This window comes from Cupressus sempervirens, chromosome 3, assembly GCF_028749045.1.
Source record: "Cupressus sempervirens isolate cs-2001-9-10 chromosome 3, ASM2874904v1, whole genome shotgun sequence".
Lineage (NCBI taxonomy): Eukaryota > Viridiplantae > Streptophyta > Pinopsida > Cupressales > Cupressaceae > Cupressus > Cupressus sempervirens.
The window spans coordinates 828,565,090-828,583,222 of NC_143120.1; the positions used below are offsets into that span (position 1 = coordinate 828,565,090).

General features: G+C 33.8%; 1 protein-coding gene across 1 annotated transcript; it reads left to right on the forward strand.

Annotated features, from left to right (window-relative positions):
- The first annotated feature begins 680 nt into the window (after positions 1–680).
- Positions 681–1,381, forward strand: LOC149569354 (uncharacterized). Its single transcript, XM_089816900.1, has one exon. The coding sequence runs from the start codon at positions 806–808 to the stop codon at positions 1,379–1,381; it is 576 nt and encodes a 191-aa protein (XP_089673026.1). The 5' UTR covers positions 681–805.
- The last annotated feature ends 16,752 nt before the right edge of the window (positions 1,382–18,133 follow it).

Below are 18,133 nucleotides of genomic sequence, written 5' to 3' on the forward strand. Positions count from 1 at the left end.
ACCGTCAGATAGGGTAGAAGTGGCTATGTACGGGAAAGGATTTTAGTTGGACTCTGGTAGTGTAGAGTCTCTCCCCAAGAGGAGGAGAGGGAGAGAGTACGGTGTTATGGACCCCTACTATTTAGTACAAACCATTATTTTGTTTTCAAAAAATTAAGAAGTGAAAGAACTGAAGTTCTTGTGATATTAGCCTCAAAAGGGAATCTGTGAAAGAATGAAAGTTCATATGATATTAGCCTCAAAAGGGCATCTGTTATGGTGTTGTGAACAATTTTTCCTACCTAGAAAAATCTACCTTCTCCCTAGTCTGGTTCGATGATAAACCTATTGTGCAAACCTAAGATGAGAGTAAATGGGTTGAATGTGTCTTTGTGTTAAATCTATTTGTATCTTGGTCAGTTTCATTTTCTCCATGGTTATGTTGATGAAATTTTAGATTTCATAGTGGACACCTTGTTATGGAGCCAAGTAGGAATTTAGAGTTGATGTTTCAAATCAAATGTGTTGGGAGATTTCTCCTCGGGATAATGATCCTGTGTAAAATGTTATATGTTAAACTTATTTTCAAAATGGCCATGATGTTGGGTTTTCTTCCCTAGTTCTTTCTCGACGGAACCTTTGAATCAGGTCATTCAATAAAATAAATTAGAAGTGGCTAGCGCTTGTATGTATGTTTTCGTGCTATTTTGACGGCTTTCGCTGTCATTCTGTTGGTTCTTTGGTTCCGGGGAGGGGGGTTCTAGATCGCTTCTCGATCGGATAGCAATTTTTGTTATCGGTTTTTGGGTGGTGGGATTCTGAAAAAATGGCTTTTGCTGAAGTCGAGTTTCGTTGCTTTGTGGGCGGGCTTGCCTTGGCTACTGATGACCGTAGCCTTCATGAAGCCTTTAGCCCGTTCGGTGAAGTTCTTGAATCTAAGATTGTAAGCGACCGCGAGACAGGAAGGTCCCGTGGATTTGGCTTCGTGATCTTTAGCGACGAGCAGGCGATGATGGACGCCATTGAAGCTATGAATGGCAAAGAATTAGATGGAAGGAATATTACCGTCAATCAAGCCCAGTCCAGAACTGGTGGCGGTGGCGGTGGAGGCTACCGTGGCGGCGGCGGTGGCGGAGGCAGTGGATACCGCAGTGGTGGTGGCGGCGGCTACGGAGGCGGTGGCCATGAGAGATCTGAGCGCGGATATGGTGGTGGTGGTCGTGGCGGCGGTAGCGGTGGCTATGGTGGCGGCAGCGGTGGCTATGGTGGTGGTGGTTCTGGTGGAGCACGCTATGGCGGCGGCAGTAGTGGTGGATATGGCGGCGTTGGTAGTGGTGGGTATGGCGGTGGTGGATCTCGTTACGGTGCTGGTGGTGGAGCTTCTGAAGGAACATTTGAGTAGTATCCTTGCATATGATATTTCTTATAATTCATTTTATATGCATATTTTTATCAAAAAATGAATGCAATGATGTTTTACCTTTCTTGTGGCAATTCTTAAAGTTCAAATTTGCATTCATTTGATTAAATTATAACTAGATGAATGATGATATATAGAATTATACAATTTGATTTCCACCAATGTTAAGAAAATTCAAGTTTATGAATTATGCTTTGTTTTGTATTTTTGTAATTATCAGGAAGTAAAATGTTTCTATTCAAATGCTTAAGCTTTACATCAAACTCTATGCTATAATGCAACATAGAAAAATATATATATCCCCTTGCCTTCAAACTAAATAAATTTAAATATCCAAGACTTAGCAAAATATATATATATAAGACACTTGAGAAAATTGATCTTTAAGAGCAAAAATGCTCTCTGCCTATTGTATGGGAAAATTGTGAATTATCCTTTGGCTAGAGAATAATCCCTTTTGATTCCATTTAAATATCTTTCAATTTTTTTAAAAATAAAATATTGTAATTTAAAAAAAATTAATAAACTAAAACTAACTATCGTACCTTATCCTATTCTCGCCCATAAACTTTATTTCATAACTCCATTTAAAAAAATAAAAAATCCAACACATGGGTGCTGACTTCACCCATTTTCCACTCTCCCCAAAAGAGGGCACATAATATCAAATTGTATAAGGATGAGTTTTGAGTTTAATATCTTTTAAGGGAGTCTAGCATGTAAATTTGGCCACCTTCATGCGATTGGAGGAGAGCCTTGTTTGGCTCGGGTCAAACCTGCACTTCCTTTCCCATTCGTACTTTATAGATTTACTTGGGGCAGCATGTGCAGATTTTTTGCAGCACTTTAATTGTTTGGGGGCAGTGCTTAATTGTTTAGTATGGGGTAAGGTTAGAGTAGAGTTATTATTAGAGATAGTTAAGTGTTAGGATTAGTTATAAGTTAAGAGTTAGTAATGAGTGGTAGTTAATTTTAGTAAATGATAAAATAAGAAATGTGGAAAGAGCTTGGAATTAGATTGTTAGTTGTTATTTATTTTATTTTATTGTCCTATCAAATTATTATTTGTTTAATTAGTATTATTTTAGTTAAGTTAATAAAATTAGAACATAATTATACCATTAAATAGATTTAGTAATTTATTAAGAATGTTTTAACTTTAATATTATTATTGCTTCTATCATTAATATACGAAGTTTAAATTTTATAGTTTGTTTTTAGTTATCTGTTTGTTAGCTTTCGTAAGTTAAGTAAATATAGTGAAGTTAGAAATAGTTTAGTTTAATTTAGATTTAGTTTTAATTTATGTTTTTAGTAGTTAGTTAGGAGAGATAGTATATTGTTGTTTATGTGTGTAATATTTTGAAGGTAAATAAAAGTAATATTATTTTAGATTAATTTAATTAAATTAAAATATATATTATTTTTGTCATGAAAGATTTAATTAATATTAGTAATGTTTAGAAATAAATTAATAAAAAAAAAAAAATTTGATATTATGATAGTGAGATTTAGGATTGATTTTTAAAAATGAGATAGTATGTTAGTTAAGTATTAATTGCATTAGTTAATGTTCAGTTTGTAGTTAGTATTATTTAATGTCATTTAATTGTGATAGCATTATTTCTTTATTTAATAAAAGGTGTGGTAATATTGTTTCTTTATAGTTATTAATGTTTCAACAAAGAGGGAAATAACAACTTTAATTACATAGGAATTTTAATTTCTATGACTCAATAGATTTGATAAAGTTAAATTTAAAACTAGGAACAATAATCTATTAGAATAAAACTACGTCAGATTTATAATCATACGTTGATTTAACCTATGAAATGGAAGTCATGAATAATTTATTATTCAAACATTTAACAATTTTAGTTAGTTAAGAAGTCCTTTTTAATATTGGGAACAAGTAACAAGATAACTTAAGGAACGTCCTGAAAGGATGTAACCTGTTCAACTAAGAGATAGACCGAGACATGGAACAAAATATGAAACCCTAGAAAACCAAATGTCCTTAATGTGTGTGTTTAGTGAAACTTGTTTTGACATAGGAGATTAATTAACCTTAGAAAAAAAATTGTGTGAAGTTTTTGTCCCATTATTTTGAGCATGATAGAATATTGCACAGTATTGTAGCTTAATCAAAGAAGTGGTGAATACTATCAGAGGAGCTAAAGGACATATAACTGATAAGTAAGGTATTGAGGACTTTACTTCCTATATATGCAATCAAAGTATCTTTTATTCAAGAATTGAGATGTACACCTGGTAATGATCTGACCTTGGATTATAGCATTTGAATTATAAATTTTTGATAACTACTCCTCTACTAATGTAGAATCTTGTTGCCCAGTTATAAAATTTGTTTGAATTTTATGAGCCATGGTTAATATTTAAAACTTGCCTGGTTTTAAGCCTTAAATTGGCCATTCTATCTTTGGATTTTGTGAGTCTTTAAGCCTCCATGTCTCCTGCTCGTTAGCAGCTCCTCACAGCACTTGAAATCGCTGAAATCTGACCTCTGAGCCTCAAGTTACAAAAGGTTAATGATTGCCACCCAAAACATGTTTTTCCTAACCTCCCAATAGGTTAATGTTCACGTTCAAAAATACATTTTTCTTAACCTCACAAAAGGTTAATGTTAACACCCAAAAACACGTTTTTCCTAACCATTAACCTCTCAAAGGTTAATGATAACATCCAAAAACACATTTTTACTAACCATTAACCTCTCAAAAGGTTAATGATAACGTCCAAAAACATGTTTTTCTTAACTTCTCTGAGACAATCATTAACCTTCTTTGTTTAGCTGATTAAGGTTAAGAACTGGAAGTAAGATCATCTAAAAGACAAGTGCAGATATTGCACCTGGTTGAGCTTAAGGTGGAGGAAATGGAAAATGATAGCCGAAAAATAGTTGTGTTCACAAATAATTTTGATATTCTCAAAGATTTTGGTGTTGAGAGTGAAAATTTTCAATCTGTTTACCAACACCTATAAAGCATGATAACATCCAACCGCGATGCTCAATCTGTCCCATGATCAACTAAACTCTTCTGCTTTCTCCAAGTGTTGTGTTCTATGTAGGGCATGGATGGAAAATTCAACCTCTTTGGTATTTACGTGCACTTCTATCTTCTTAAATGAGAAAGGACTCATCACCTCTAGTCACGACGATTTTATGAAGTCTTGGAAAGATTTTATGCTCCGAAAATAGATTTTGGCTCGATTCTGTCAGGCCGCTATAGTTGAATGGTTGCCCTCATTGTTCTTGACAATGGCCTTGCTTGCCCTGAATGGTAGCCCCCATATTTTGCTGTTGATAATAGACGTAAGAAAATAAATGTAAAAGGCAGTAGAGTACACCTAAAAGCGACTGATCTATGGCACATTTATATAAACAATGAAGGACCATTTTTGATTGCTGAAAAACCACTTGAAAGGGGAAGCTTATCCACTAATAGGTGATGATAGTCTTTGCTTCTCAAGGTCATCGTTAACATAGATTATCATATAAATGCATCTTGCCCAGGTTCAGTAGCAGATATAGTTTTTCAAACCTTCAAGTTATTTCTGCATTTTGGGTGATAAAAATGGGCATGATGAATAGACTCCATGTTGTAATGCTAGCCTTTCCTACCGTGGGCCACGTTAACCCCATGATACAGTTTTCAAAAGTTTTATCTGCTAGTGGCTTGTACATTACTTTTATTATTACTGACGTCCCTCCTTTGAGTTGCATTATTTATAATGCGCTCTATAAAGAAGGTAAGTTTGGTGAGACAAGAATTTTCGGAGAAGATGATGTCAACAGGTTTTGGTCATCACTTTTCTACCTTTCATTTATTGATAACTGGTTTGTGTAAAGATAGCAAAGCTGAAGCAGATTATGAGGTGCTTGACACAATGGCAGAGCAATCTCTGACTCCTCAGTTAGTGCAAATTTGCACGATGAGCAAGGGTGTAGACATCCATCAAACTAGACTTTTATCAGATGTTGCAGTCACAAGTGACGTGGTAGACATGTATACAAAATGTGGAAGCCAACACATAGCATGTGAATTGCTTGACAAAATGCTCCGAGGAAGTAAGAGCATAGTGGAAATAAAAATGTGTCTTCTTCACAACAAGATGCCATTATTGGGCTTCTAGGTATAGGAAATTGACTGGAGCGATGTATAACACGACATCATCTGAAAAAAAGGAATGATCTACACAGAATCTGTGATAGCAAGAGATCTTAACTTACTTACGACTAACTAAGAAGTTGGTTGCAACTGTTACTCTAGCAGAAGATGTTCAAATTATAAACTAGCACCGGTTGTTCCATATTTCTTATTAAGAGGACCTGTGGGACTCACTGAAAATATTCTCAAGTTAGACATAAGTGTGCCAGAAGTGAACATACTTGCTTCTTGGACTCCAATGAATTCTTCATTGGATGATGTTTGCATGGAAATGAAGCCACCCTCTTTCAGCATAATCTCAAGAACATCCATAACATGTCCTCATGTGGGCGGAGTTGCTGCACTTTTGAAAATAGTTTATCCCTCTTAGAGTCCATGAGTTATTAGATCAACACTCATCACAAGAGCTACTAAAATGAACAATGCTTCTAGTAAAATGAGAGATGATATAAATGCAGTTGGGCACTCCATTTGATTTTGGTGGTGGAGAGATAGATCCAAATGGATCTCTTGATCTGGGTCTTGTGTGTGAAACATCTAATCAAGATTACTTTGACTTCTTGTGCAACTATGCACTGAATGCCCATGACATAAAAACAATTTGTTGAGAATGGCTACTTCTGTGGTACTTCATAGCCAAACTCGGGATGGAAAATGTGTTCATTCGGACTATGAATCAATGATGATCATCCTAGATGCTTACAAGGCTTTTCGGGATAGATCAATTGTGTTCGGATAGATAGACTTAGTAGCTAGAAGATCAATGATTGAATATGTATACATTCTTAGGAATTCTAGCTAAAAGTTTTTCTTTTGAATGTCTTCCTTGTATAGGTTAATTTTCTTGAAGTTAATTAACCTTCCAAAATTATGTATTTTGGAGGTGGTTATTAACCACGAAGAGGTAGTTATTAACCTCTATCTCTATATAAGGACATCTTTTAGCATTGTAAAGGGGACTTTTTGGGTTTTAAAAATAAGGCAACACTATGCTGAAATTTTGATTGAAGGGATAAATTTTGTAAAGTATGTACACTTTTTATCTCTGAAATTGAAAAATCTCTATTGCTTTCTTGGTGCAAGGAAATGAAATGAGATGTGCTTTGGGTTTCTTATTTTAAAATCAAAATTGTTATATACAGTAGTAGACATTCTCATGGTGCTATGCGAGTGTTTATGAATGATAATGAGTGTACTCGATAATACTAGTTGCCTTCAAGTGTAGTTCTTGATCACCATTTTTATCAATCTTGTTTATCGAAGAAGGTTGTGAGGGTGTGTGGTGCATTCGTTCTGAATGACTTTCTCATGATCTTTAAAGTTTTAGATTCTTTATTTGAAAATCCTTTTCAAAATTTATATCATATGAGGGAGCTACCCCTCTAAATGTAGAGGAAGGCCGCATACCAAGGGCCTATCCAACTATTGTGAGCGGTTTGCCACACACTCCGTTGGGCAATTCTACTATGACAAATCTATTTACCAACATTTTTTTGGCAACTCCGTTGGGGAGACTGAACAAGAAAGATTGACAGTCGCCTATAATGAAGCACAATTGTGCTCCCGCATGAGAACAGTTTTCCTGTTCTCCAACCGAACCTCGGCTTTCAAGACACCCATGAAGATATCATCTCAGATTTGAACACTCTATCCTGGAGGTGTAGATGAAGTACTCAACAATACCATCTAGTGAATGAAGTTCTTGAAGAAGAAGAAGAGTTTGGGGAAATCTTGCGAAGAGCTCCTATTGGTCACAACGTTGTAATCATTGAAAGAATAGTAGTCATCCCAAGAAGAAACAAGCAAAATCTTGGTCACATCGAAAACCAAGTGAACAATAATCAATAACATGGTTGATAAAAATTACCTTCCCTGGAATGAAGGTTGGCAACTCTATTTTAAAGATTGATTATCGGTGGCTTTGTTTGAAGGTTGTAATTCAGAATCATGGTTTGGTACAAGGGAAAAGTTGAAAGTGATAGTGATAGCAATAGTGATGATGAATACTTTTCATGTCCTAAGAAAAAAATTCCTAATGAGCCCCTGCAAGTTGAATTCTTGAAGAATTTCTATGGCGGCAAGAGGTTAGATCCTAAAATGGTTCATTCCCATTTACTTCAAAGTTTTCAAAAGATTGAAGAAGAGGATGGAAAGAATTATGGTTTTCTTTTTCATGATCAAAAATTCTTTTTGGAAATAGATTCAGTGTATAAAGATAAAGAAGGCTTTTCTTAAAAATGTGGTTCATCTAAATCAACAATGAAGAATACTAAAACTGTCTCTCATGCACCTATATAACAGCAAAATCATATTGATCCTAAGTAGGCAAGCTTCTTGAAAACTTTCTATGTTGGACGGAAACTAGACCTAGGAGGGATTCATCCATCTTTGTTCTAGACTTTGCAACTGATAGATGAAGAAGATGGTAAAGATAATCAATTTTTCTCTCACAGATCGAAATTATTTTCAGAAGGAAGTTCCAAATGTGAGCATAGAGAAGAACTTGATAATAAAAGTGATTCTTGTCAATCAAACATGGATAGTGGTGGTCAAAAAGGTGTCCCCATGCTTGCACCTATTACTCATCAAAGTCGTACTTCCATTGATCCCAATCAAGTTGAATTTTTAAGAAGCTTCTATGGAAATGCATGCCTGGATCCTAACAAAGTACATCCTTCTTTACTTCAAACGCTTCGAGAACTTGAGAAAGAAGACCCATGGAAGAATTATTTTCTTGATAAGAAAACATCACCTAATCCAAATGTTAGAAAGGATTCATCTAAATCTTCTTACATGAAAGAAGACAAAGGTTCTATGTCTAATCGAGGAGATGATCGAGAAATTGTGCCTATAGAAGAAAAAGGGTCTATTAATGTATCAAGGCATGAATGTGAAGATTTCCAAATCTAGGAGAAATTATTCAATCATCTCAATCCTAATGAGAAAGAAAGAGAAATATCAAAACCTCGAGAAACTACACAACAAATGATTGAAGATGAGGAAAATGTGGATCAAAGTGAATTTCATACTGCTTTTATTCCAACATGGTGCCTGGATGCTTTCGATGATGACTTCCTATGTGGAGAAAATCTTCCAAATCATCCTTCAATGACCATTCATGATGATGAATCTATTGATGATATCAATACTTTAGATGTCATCGAACAATCAGAAACCACTACCATTGATGGAGATAAAAGTAGCCATGAACTTCTACAAATGTCTACTTTCCCTGAGGAAATGGAGACCTTTACATTTGATGATATTGATGAAATTGTGATTAAACGATTGGTTGATGAAAAAGTTAAAAATCAGCTTCTAGGAGAAGAAGATGAGCCATGCAATCTTAATTCTTTATCATGCATGCCAACTTTCACACTTCATGAAAGATGTCTTGGAGAAGAAATGATGATTCAAGAGGGGATAGATATCACAGAACATATTGAAGATGAAAGCTATATGGACATGAAGACAGGTTCCTCTAATCCAATGGGAGTGGAATTAAAGTCCTATGGATCATTTGAAGGACAAAGAAATCCTCTTTTTGAGCCTTCTCATCAAATAGGAGATTCTATGTCTAAGAGATTTTATGAAGAAAATAATGATGATCACATGAGTAATGAGTTAGCAGGTGATCTCATGGAAGAACCTGATGAAGGCAACTCTCATGATATTCTTATCCCAAGTTTGTGCTCAAAAGCTTTGGATGGTAATTTTTTGTGTGGAGAAAGTGTTTACTTTAATCCTTTGTTTCTAGACGAAGGCATTTGTAATGATACTTCTCAAATAGGTGTTCAAAGACAAGGTCCAATGGCTACAACTCCATAGATTTCTTTGCATCATAGATCATATGAAGGAAATCCAATATGAGGTTTGATATTTTTGAGTCTTAATCACCAGAAGGATCTTCAGAAGGAGGATTTTGATATTAATGGAAGGGAAATTGAAGTGATGACCAATCATGTTGATGATGGTATCAATGTAACTCAAGAGAAACTGAGGATTTAGGATGATCTTTTGGAAGATAAGGAAGAAGAAATGGATCATGAGAAGATTCAATATAACACAAGTGTGCATCTAAGTTGGAATAATTTTACAGAAGATTCAACCAAGATCATGGTAATGGAAAAAGAAGAGGGTTAGCCAAGCACAGGAAAAGATCAAAAATGTATTCAGAAACTTGAGAATCTTATACTTCAACTCTTTGAAAATGAAGTTATCAATGACATGCAACAGGAAGCAGAGCTGATTTTAAAGTTTGAAATTTTTTATGAAGCCTGGTTATTGGGATATGTCCTGTCATCCAGAGATGTGGGGTGTGCTATTAACTTTAGAGTTAGTATTCAAGTAGCACACTTATATTCGAACCCATGGAAGCTTAAGAATTCTCATATGTTGGTACACCATGGTATTTATTTTCCCCAACCAGTGAATGGATTTGCATGATTATACCTTGAGTCACTGGAGGTAGGGAAACCTACCTTGTATATAGACTAGTTAGGGGTTTTTGTTGTGCCTAGTTTTCTTTCAATTGTCTGGTTTTTGGTGCTAGTTTTCTCCCTTTTGCAAAGTGATCCCACAAGTCACTCTATAGCCCCATGGATAAGGCATTGGTTTAATTATTCTAGATTTGAGCTTCGTCCTTGTTAGTCCTTATCCCCAGTCAGAGCTAGCTATTGCCCGACTATAAAATTTGTTTCAATTTTATGAGCAATGGTTAATATTTAAAACTTTCCTGGTTTTAAGCCTTAAATTGGCCATTCTATCTTTGGATTTTGTGAGTCTTTAAGCCTCCATGTCTCCTGCTTGTTAGCAGCTCCGCACAACACTTGAAATCACTGAAATCTAACTTTTGAGCCTCAAGTTACAAAAGGTTAATGATCACCACCCAAAATGTGTTTTTCCTAACCTCCCAATAGGTTAATGATAACGTTCAAAAATATTTTTGTCTTAACCTCACAAAAGGTTAATGTTAACACCCAAAAACACATTTTTCCTAACCATTAACCTCTCAAAGGTTAATGATAACATCCAAAAACACATTTTTCCTAACCATTAACCTCTCAAAAGGTAATGATAACGTCTAAAAACATGTTTTTCTTAACCTCTCTGAGACAATCATTAACCTTCTTTTCTTAGCTGATTAAGATTAAGAACTAGAAGTAAGATCATCTAAAAGACAAGTGCGGATATTGCACCTAGTTGATCTTAAGGTGGAGGAAATGGAAAATGCTAGCCGAAAAATAGTTGTGTTTGCAAATAATTTTGAAATGCTTGGAGATTTTGGTGTTGAGAGTGAAAATTTTCAATCTGTTCACCAACACCTATCAAGCACAATAACATCCAACCATGATGCTCAGTTTGTCCCATGATCAGCTAAACTCTTCTGCTTTCTCCAAGTGTTGTGTTTTGTGTAGGGCATGGATGGAAAATTCAGCCTCTTTGGTATTTACACGCACTTCTATCTTCTTAAATGAGAAAGGACTCATCATCTCTAGTCATGACAATTTTATGAAGTCTTGGAAAGATTTTATGCTCCGAAAATAGATTTTGGCTTGATTTTGTCAAGCTACTAGAGTTGAATGGTCGCCCTCATTATTCCTGACAACAACCTTGCCTGCCCTAAATGATAGCCCCCATATTTTTTTGTTCATAATAGAGGTAAGCGAATAAATACAAAAGGCAGTAGAGTACACCTAAAAGCGAATGATCTATGGCACATTTATATAAACAATCAAGGACCATTTCTAATTGCTGAGAAACTACTTGAAAGGGGAAGCCTATCCACTAATAGGTGATGACAGTCTTTGCTTCTCAAGGTCATGATTAACATAGATTATCCTATAAATGCATCCTGCCTAGGTTGAGTAGCGAATATAGTTTTTCAAAGCTTCAAGTTATTTCTGCATTTTGGGTGATAAAAATGGGCATCACGAATAGACTCCATGTTGTAATGCTGGCCTTTCCTACCGTGGGCCATGTTAACCCCATGATACAATTTTTGAAAGTTTTATCTGCCAATGGCTTGTACATCACTTTTATTATTACTGATGTCCCTCCTTTGAGTTGCATTATTTATAATGGGCTCTATAAAGAGGGTAAGTTTGGTGAGACAAGAATTTTTGGAGAAGATGTTGTCAATAGGTTTTGGTCATCACTTTTCTACCTTTCATTCATTGATAACTGGTTTGTGTAAAGACGGCAAAGCTAAAGCAGATTATGAGGTGCTTGACACAATGGCAGAGCAAACTTTGACTCCTCGGCTAGTGCAAATTTGCACGATGAGCAAGGGTGTAGACATCCATCAAACTGGACTTTTATCAAATGTTGCAATCATAAGTGATGTGGTAGACATGTATACAAAATGTGGAAGCCAACACATAGCATGTAAACTACTTGACAAAATGCTCCAAGGAAGTAAGAGCATAGTGGAAATAAAAATGTGTCTTCTTCACAACAAGATGCCATTATTGGGCTTCTAGGTATAGGAAATTGATTGGAGCGATGTATAATAGGACATCATTTGAAAAAAAAGGAATGATCTACACAGAATCTATGATAGCAAGAGATCTTAACTTACTTAAAACCAACTAAGAAGCTGGTTGCAACTGTTACTCTAGCAGAAGATGTTCAAATTATAAACTAGCACCGGTTGTTCCATATTTCTCATCAAGAGGACTTGTGGGACTCACTGAAAATATCTCAAGTCAGACATAAGTGTGCCAGAAGTGAACATACTTGCTTCTTGGAGTCCAATGAATTCTTCATCAAATGATGTTCGCATGGAAATGAAGCTACCCTCTTTCAACATAATCTCAAGAACATCCATAACATGTCCTCATGTGGGTGGAGCTGCTGCACTTTTGAAAATAGTTTATCCCTCTTGGAGTCCATGAGTTATTAGATCAACACTCATCATAAGAGCTACTAAAATGAACAATGCTACCAGTACAATGAGAGATGATATAAATGCAGTTGGGCACTCCATTTGATTTTTGTGGTGGAGAGATAGATCTAAATGGATCTCTTGATCTGGGTCTTGTGTGTGAAACATCTAATCAAGATTACTTCGACTTCTTGTGCAACTATGGACTGAATGCCCATGACATAAAAACAATTTGTTGAGAATGGCTACTTCTGTGGTACTTCATAGCCAAACTCGGGATCAGACTATGAATCAATGATGATCATCCTAGATGCTTACAGGGCTTTTGAGGATAGATCAATTGTGTTCAGATAGATAAAGTTAGTAGCTATAAGATCAATGATTAAATATGTATACATTCTTAGGAATTCTAGCTAAAAGTTTTGCTTTTGAATGTCTTCCTTGTATAGGTTAATTTTCTTGAGGTTAATTAACCTTCCAAAATTATGTATTTTGGAGGTGGTAATTAACCACGAAGAGGTAGTTATTAACCTCTATGTCTATATAAGGACATCTTTTAGCATTGTAAAGGGGACTTTTTGGGTTTTAAAAATAAGGCAACACTATGCTGAAATTTTGATTGAAGGGATAAATTTTGTAAAGTATGTACACTTTTTATCTCTGAAATTGAAAAATCTATATTGCTTTCTAAGTGCAAGGAAATGAAATGAGATGTGCTTTGGGTTTCTTATTTTAAAATCAAAATTGTTATATGCAGTAGTAGACATTCTCATGGTGCTATGCGAGTGTTTACGAATGATAATGAGTGTACTCGGTAATACTGGTTGCCTTCAAGCGTAGTTCTTGATCATCGTTGTTATTAATCTTGTTTATCGAAGAAGGTTGTGAGGGCATGTGGTGCATTCATCCTGAATGACTTTCTCCTGATCTTTAAAGTTTTAGATTCTTTATTTGAAAATCCTTTTCAAAAATTGTATCATATGAGGCAGCTACCCCTCTAAATGCAAAGGAAGGCCGCATACCAAGGGCCTTTCCAACTATTGTGAACGGTTTGCCACATACTCCGTTGGGAAATTCTACTATGAAAAATATGTTTACCAAAAAATCTACATTCAAAGCCCAACTAACCCTTGATGGATCTAAGAAAAAGAAGAAGAAAAAATATGTAGAAAGTGATAGTGGATCTGATGATGATCGTGATGAATTTGAAGTATTGTTAGTAAGAAGACTTCCTAGAGGGAAAGGAAAATACAAAGATAAAGTTCTTATTTTCTATTTTACATGTAACAAAGTTGTCATATTGCTACTAGATTTCCTAACAAAGATGAAAAAGATGAAAGGAAAGATTTCAAGTACAGAGGAAGAAGAGATCATAGAAGCAAAAGAGAAAAAGGAGACTGTGAAGGAAAAGGTATGAAATTTTGCTATATTGTTGAAGATGATGGTTTTGATAGTAATTCTAATGATAATGATGAAGAAATTTTGTATGTTCCAATGAAAGATGATTCTAATGAAGATGACAAAATTGCATTGATCTTAGATGCGAGTAGAAATGAAAGATGGATAATTGATAGTCGCTTCTCATATCATATGACTAGTGATACAAGTAAGTTTTATAAGCTAGATAATTATAATGGAATTAGTACTAAGTTTGGTAATGATGCACCATGTTATGTGAAAGATAAAGGATCAATTAAAGCTAAAAGTACAAAGTTGCATCACCTTTCAGGCCGACGTATCAGAATGGCTGAATTTTAGTATATCTATCTAAAAATGAATTTTGTTCAAATATATGATCTAGATAAATTCATTCTAGCTAGAAGTAACATATGGTCTCACACTTTTCCAATTGGAAATGTCCATTAAATGCATGTTTTATACTAGTTTGTATCCAAGTACTAAAGAAATAAAATTGTTTCAAAAAATTGGCATTTCAATAACTCTTACTATTTTTTGTGATATTTTTTTAATAACATATAAAAACCATTTTATAGAGATTGATTTCAATAATATTATCATATTATTTTTATAATATTTTAATTAGATATAGTATATTGTAATTATAAAATTCTACAATGATATATTTTAACACTTGGAAAGATATTGATTTTGAGAAAGAAAAAAATATTAAATCATATCAAAAAAATTAAAAATTAAATGGAGTTATAGAGGAGAGAGTCCTCTTCCATAATGTATAAATTTTATTCTGGTTAAAATAGTTTTGTTTCGAAAAATGTGGTGGGAGATGAAAACTATCGATTTCAGGTGAGTTAAAATTTCAATCATTATAAAAGAGAAAATATAGGTCTAATGACAATTTTTATTTTTATTTTTATTTTTCTAGCTATACATGTTATCTATAATATTGTCTAAGATCAAAGGGAAATAAGTTTATTTCAATATAGTTTTGTGGTACGAACTAGACATCTAATTTTCAGCTTTTATTAGCAACTAAAAAATTATCTATAAAAATTAGGAAAATATATCAAGTCTTATTCCAAATAATTATTAAAAATTGTAATCCTAAAATTCATCTATTTCAACACATTTCATTAGTTTACTTTATTTTCAAATTCTAAATAATAATACCAATTTTATGTCATTAAAGGTGAACAATTTTTCTTTTGGTAGTCATTTCCTTTATAAAAAGGTGACACATGTTTGTGTTTTTACGCTTAAACTGAATGAAAATATCAAGTGTGAAAATACGCATTGGCTTAATAGTTTGAAGTTTAACTTGTTGAGTGTAGCATAGTTGATAAGCTTAGGTTACAAAGTTGATTTAAAAAATAAGAAGGTAGATATCTATCATGATACTAGTAAACTATTTGGAAGTGGGGAGAAAAAAAGAGGTAACTTGTTCTATCTAGACCTATCTAAAGATACTTGTCTATTTGCACAATGTGAATTTATCTTTTTATGATATAAGAGGCTACATCATGTGAACTTTGATAACTTGGTAAGCATTAGTAAAATGAAAAGATTTAGAGGGTTACCAAGACTAAGAAAACCTAATAAAGTGATGTACAAACAATGTCAAATGGGTAAAATGACAAAGTCTAGTTTCAAGAGAAAGACCTATTCTTCTAATGATATTTTGCAGTTGGTTCATATTGACTTGTGTGGTCCTATTGGAATATAGAGCTATTATGGTGATAAATACTTTATAATGTTTGTTGATGGTTTTTTTGGAATGATGACTCTAATTTTACTTTAAGAAATATCTAATGCATTTCAAATGTTTAAGTGGTATCTTTCTAGAGTTGAGAAAGAAACATGTAAGTGTTTGAAATGTTTGACATCAAACTTAGGTGGTGAGTTCATTTAAGATGATTTTAACATATTTTTCAATGATAAAGGAAATAAGAGGCAAAAGAGTGAACCAAGGACAACACCACATAATGGTATAGCTAAGAGATGAAATAGATCAATTATGGATTGCACAAGAACACTAATGATAGAGAAGAATGCTTCATATAAGTATTGGACAAAGGTTGTCAACATGACAATTTACAAGTTCTAAACTGCCAGGGTTCTGGTATGGTTGTACAACAACTTTGAATTATTTTAAAGTCTTTGGAAGAAAATGCTACATAATGAAAGATGTTAGAAAAGGTACAAAATTGATGCTAAAACTGATGAACACATACTTCTAGGCTATTCCATTAAGAGTAAAGCTTATTAGTCTTTGAATTATAACACTAGAAAAATTGTGGAAAGTGCAAATGTTAGAGTTGATGAATTTGTAGAAAAAAATGAAGAGGAATGCAAGAAAGAACATGAAAATTATAGAAATTTTTTCTATATCTATGAAGGTCAACCGAGTAGCTTACCTGAACCAAAGAAGGTGGCTGTCGAGCATTAGTAGCTAAGCACTGCCAAGGTACTATAGAAGAACTATGCCAAGCATCAATATATAGGAGTTGACTATGACTATCAACCATCAGACAGAGGAAGTCGAGTTGCAACCAAAGACAACAAAGGATATTGAAAATCAAGAATCTAGTGAATAATAGCAAGAGGAACCAAGACTTGAACCTATATTGGAAAAGTATGTGAGAAGACATCATGCACCAAAATAAATTATTGAAGATAAAGATTTAGGAGTCATGAAAATAAGAAGATTGAATAATGGCACATTCTTATTATGCAAATTTGAACCTAAATCTATGAAAATGCTTTGGAGAATGAAGATTGGATCAAGGAAATGAATTAAGAAATTGAAAAAATTGAGAAGAACAAAACATGAGCATTGATACCTAGACAAAAAGATAAAAATGTGATTGGAACTAAGTGGGTGTTCAAAAATAAGCTAAATGAGAAAGGTGAAGTCACAATGAACAAGGCAAGACTGGTTTGTAAAGGATATGCACAAAAGGAAGGGGTTGACTGTGGGAGAACTTTTGCCCCAATTACAAGGTTGGAAGTAGTGAGAATTTTCTTGTATATTCTTCTTACAAAGGATTCAAAGTGTACCAAATGGATTTAAAATTTTAATTTTTGAAAGGTATTATGGAGGAAGTAGTCTACATTGAACAACTTGGAGGGTTTTTTGAACCAAACAAAAGGAATATGATATGTATGTTACACAAAGTTTTATACTATTTAACACAAGCCCTTAGAGTAGGATATGAAAGGTTACACAATTATTTGGCAAAGATTGGTTTTGTAAGAACTAATGACAATAGCAATTTGTATATGAAAAGTGAAGATGAGGACAAGATATTGCTAGCTAAATTTTTTGTTGATGACATCATATCTAGGGGAAAGGATTCATTGAGCAAGTCATTTCCTAATCGAATGAAAAAGGAATTTGAAATGTCAACATTTGGATAGATTAAATGCTTTGTTGGTTTGCAAGTTTATTAGATGAACAAACATATTTTCATCACTCAACTTTTGTTATAAAAATACTCAAGACCAGTTGGAATGCTAATGATGATTGGACACAAATTGTCAAAGAATAATGAAACTAATAAGGTGAATCAAACATTGTACAAGTCAACAATTGGGAAACTAAAATATGTTGTACATAAAGAAACTAACGTTGCATTAGATGTTGGAATTGTTGCTAGATTCCAAAGAAAATTATATGATGGAAGTAAAGAGAATACTAAGATACCTAAAAGGAACAAAAGACCATGGCCTATGGTACAAGAGAAGTGACAAATTTGAATTGAAAGTTTACATAGATGTTGATTGGGTGGGAAATACTGATGATAGGAAGAGCACATGTAGAGGATCTTTTTTTTTAGGTAGAAGATTGATTTTATGGAAAGCAAAAAAAAGAATTGAATTTCACAATCTACACTAGAGGCTAGATATGTTACTACAACAGTGAATTGTTCAAACATTGTATGGATCAAGAAATTGTTGAAAGGAATAAGGGAAGAGACCACTTAACCTATTTTGATTTATTGTGACAACACAAGTGTTATAAACATATCAAATAACCATGTGATGCATACAAACACTAAGCATATTGAGATCAAGTATCATTACTTGAGAGAGTTATTATAAGAGAAAGAAGTGAGACTTGAATGGCTGAACAGATTGAAATAGTTAGCGAATATATTCACTAGGGCACTACCTAAGGATGATTTTGAGTAGCTAAAAGGAAAGTTATGAGTCATCCCCCTACCTAAATAAAAATGAGAA

Coding starts and splice junctions, on each gene's coding strand:
- LOC149569354 (XM_089816900.1), top strand. CDS start 806: ATGGCTTTTGCTGAAGTCGAGTTTCGTTGCTTTGTGGGCGGGCTTGCC.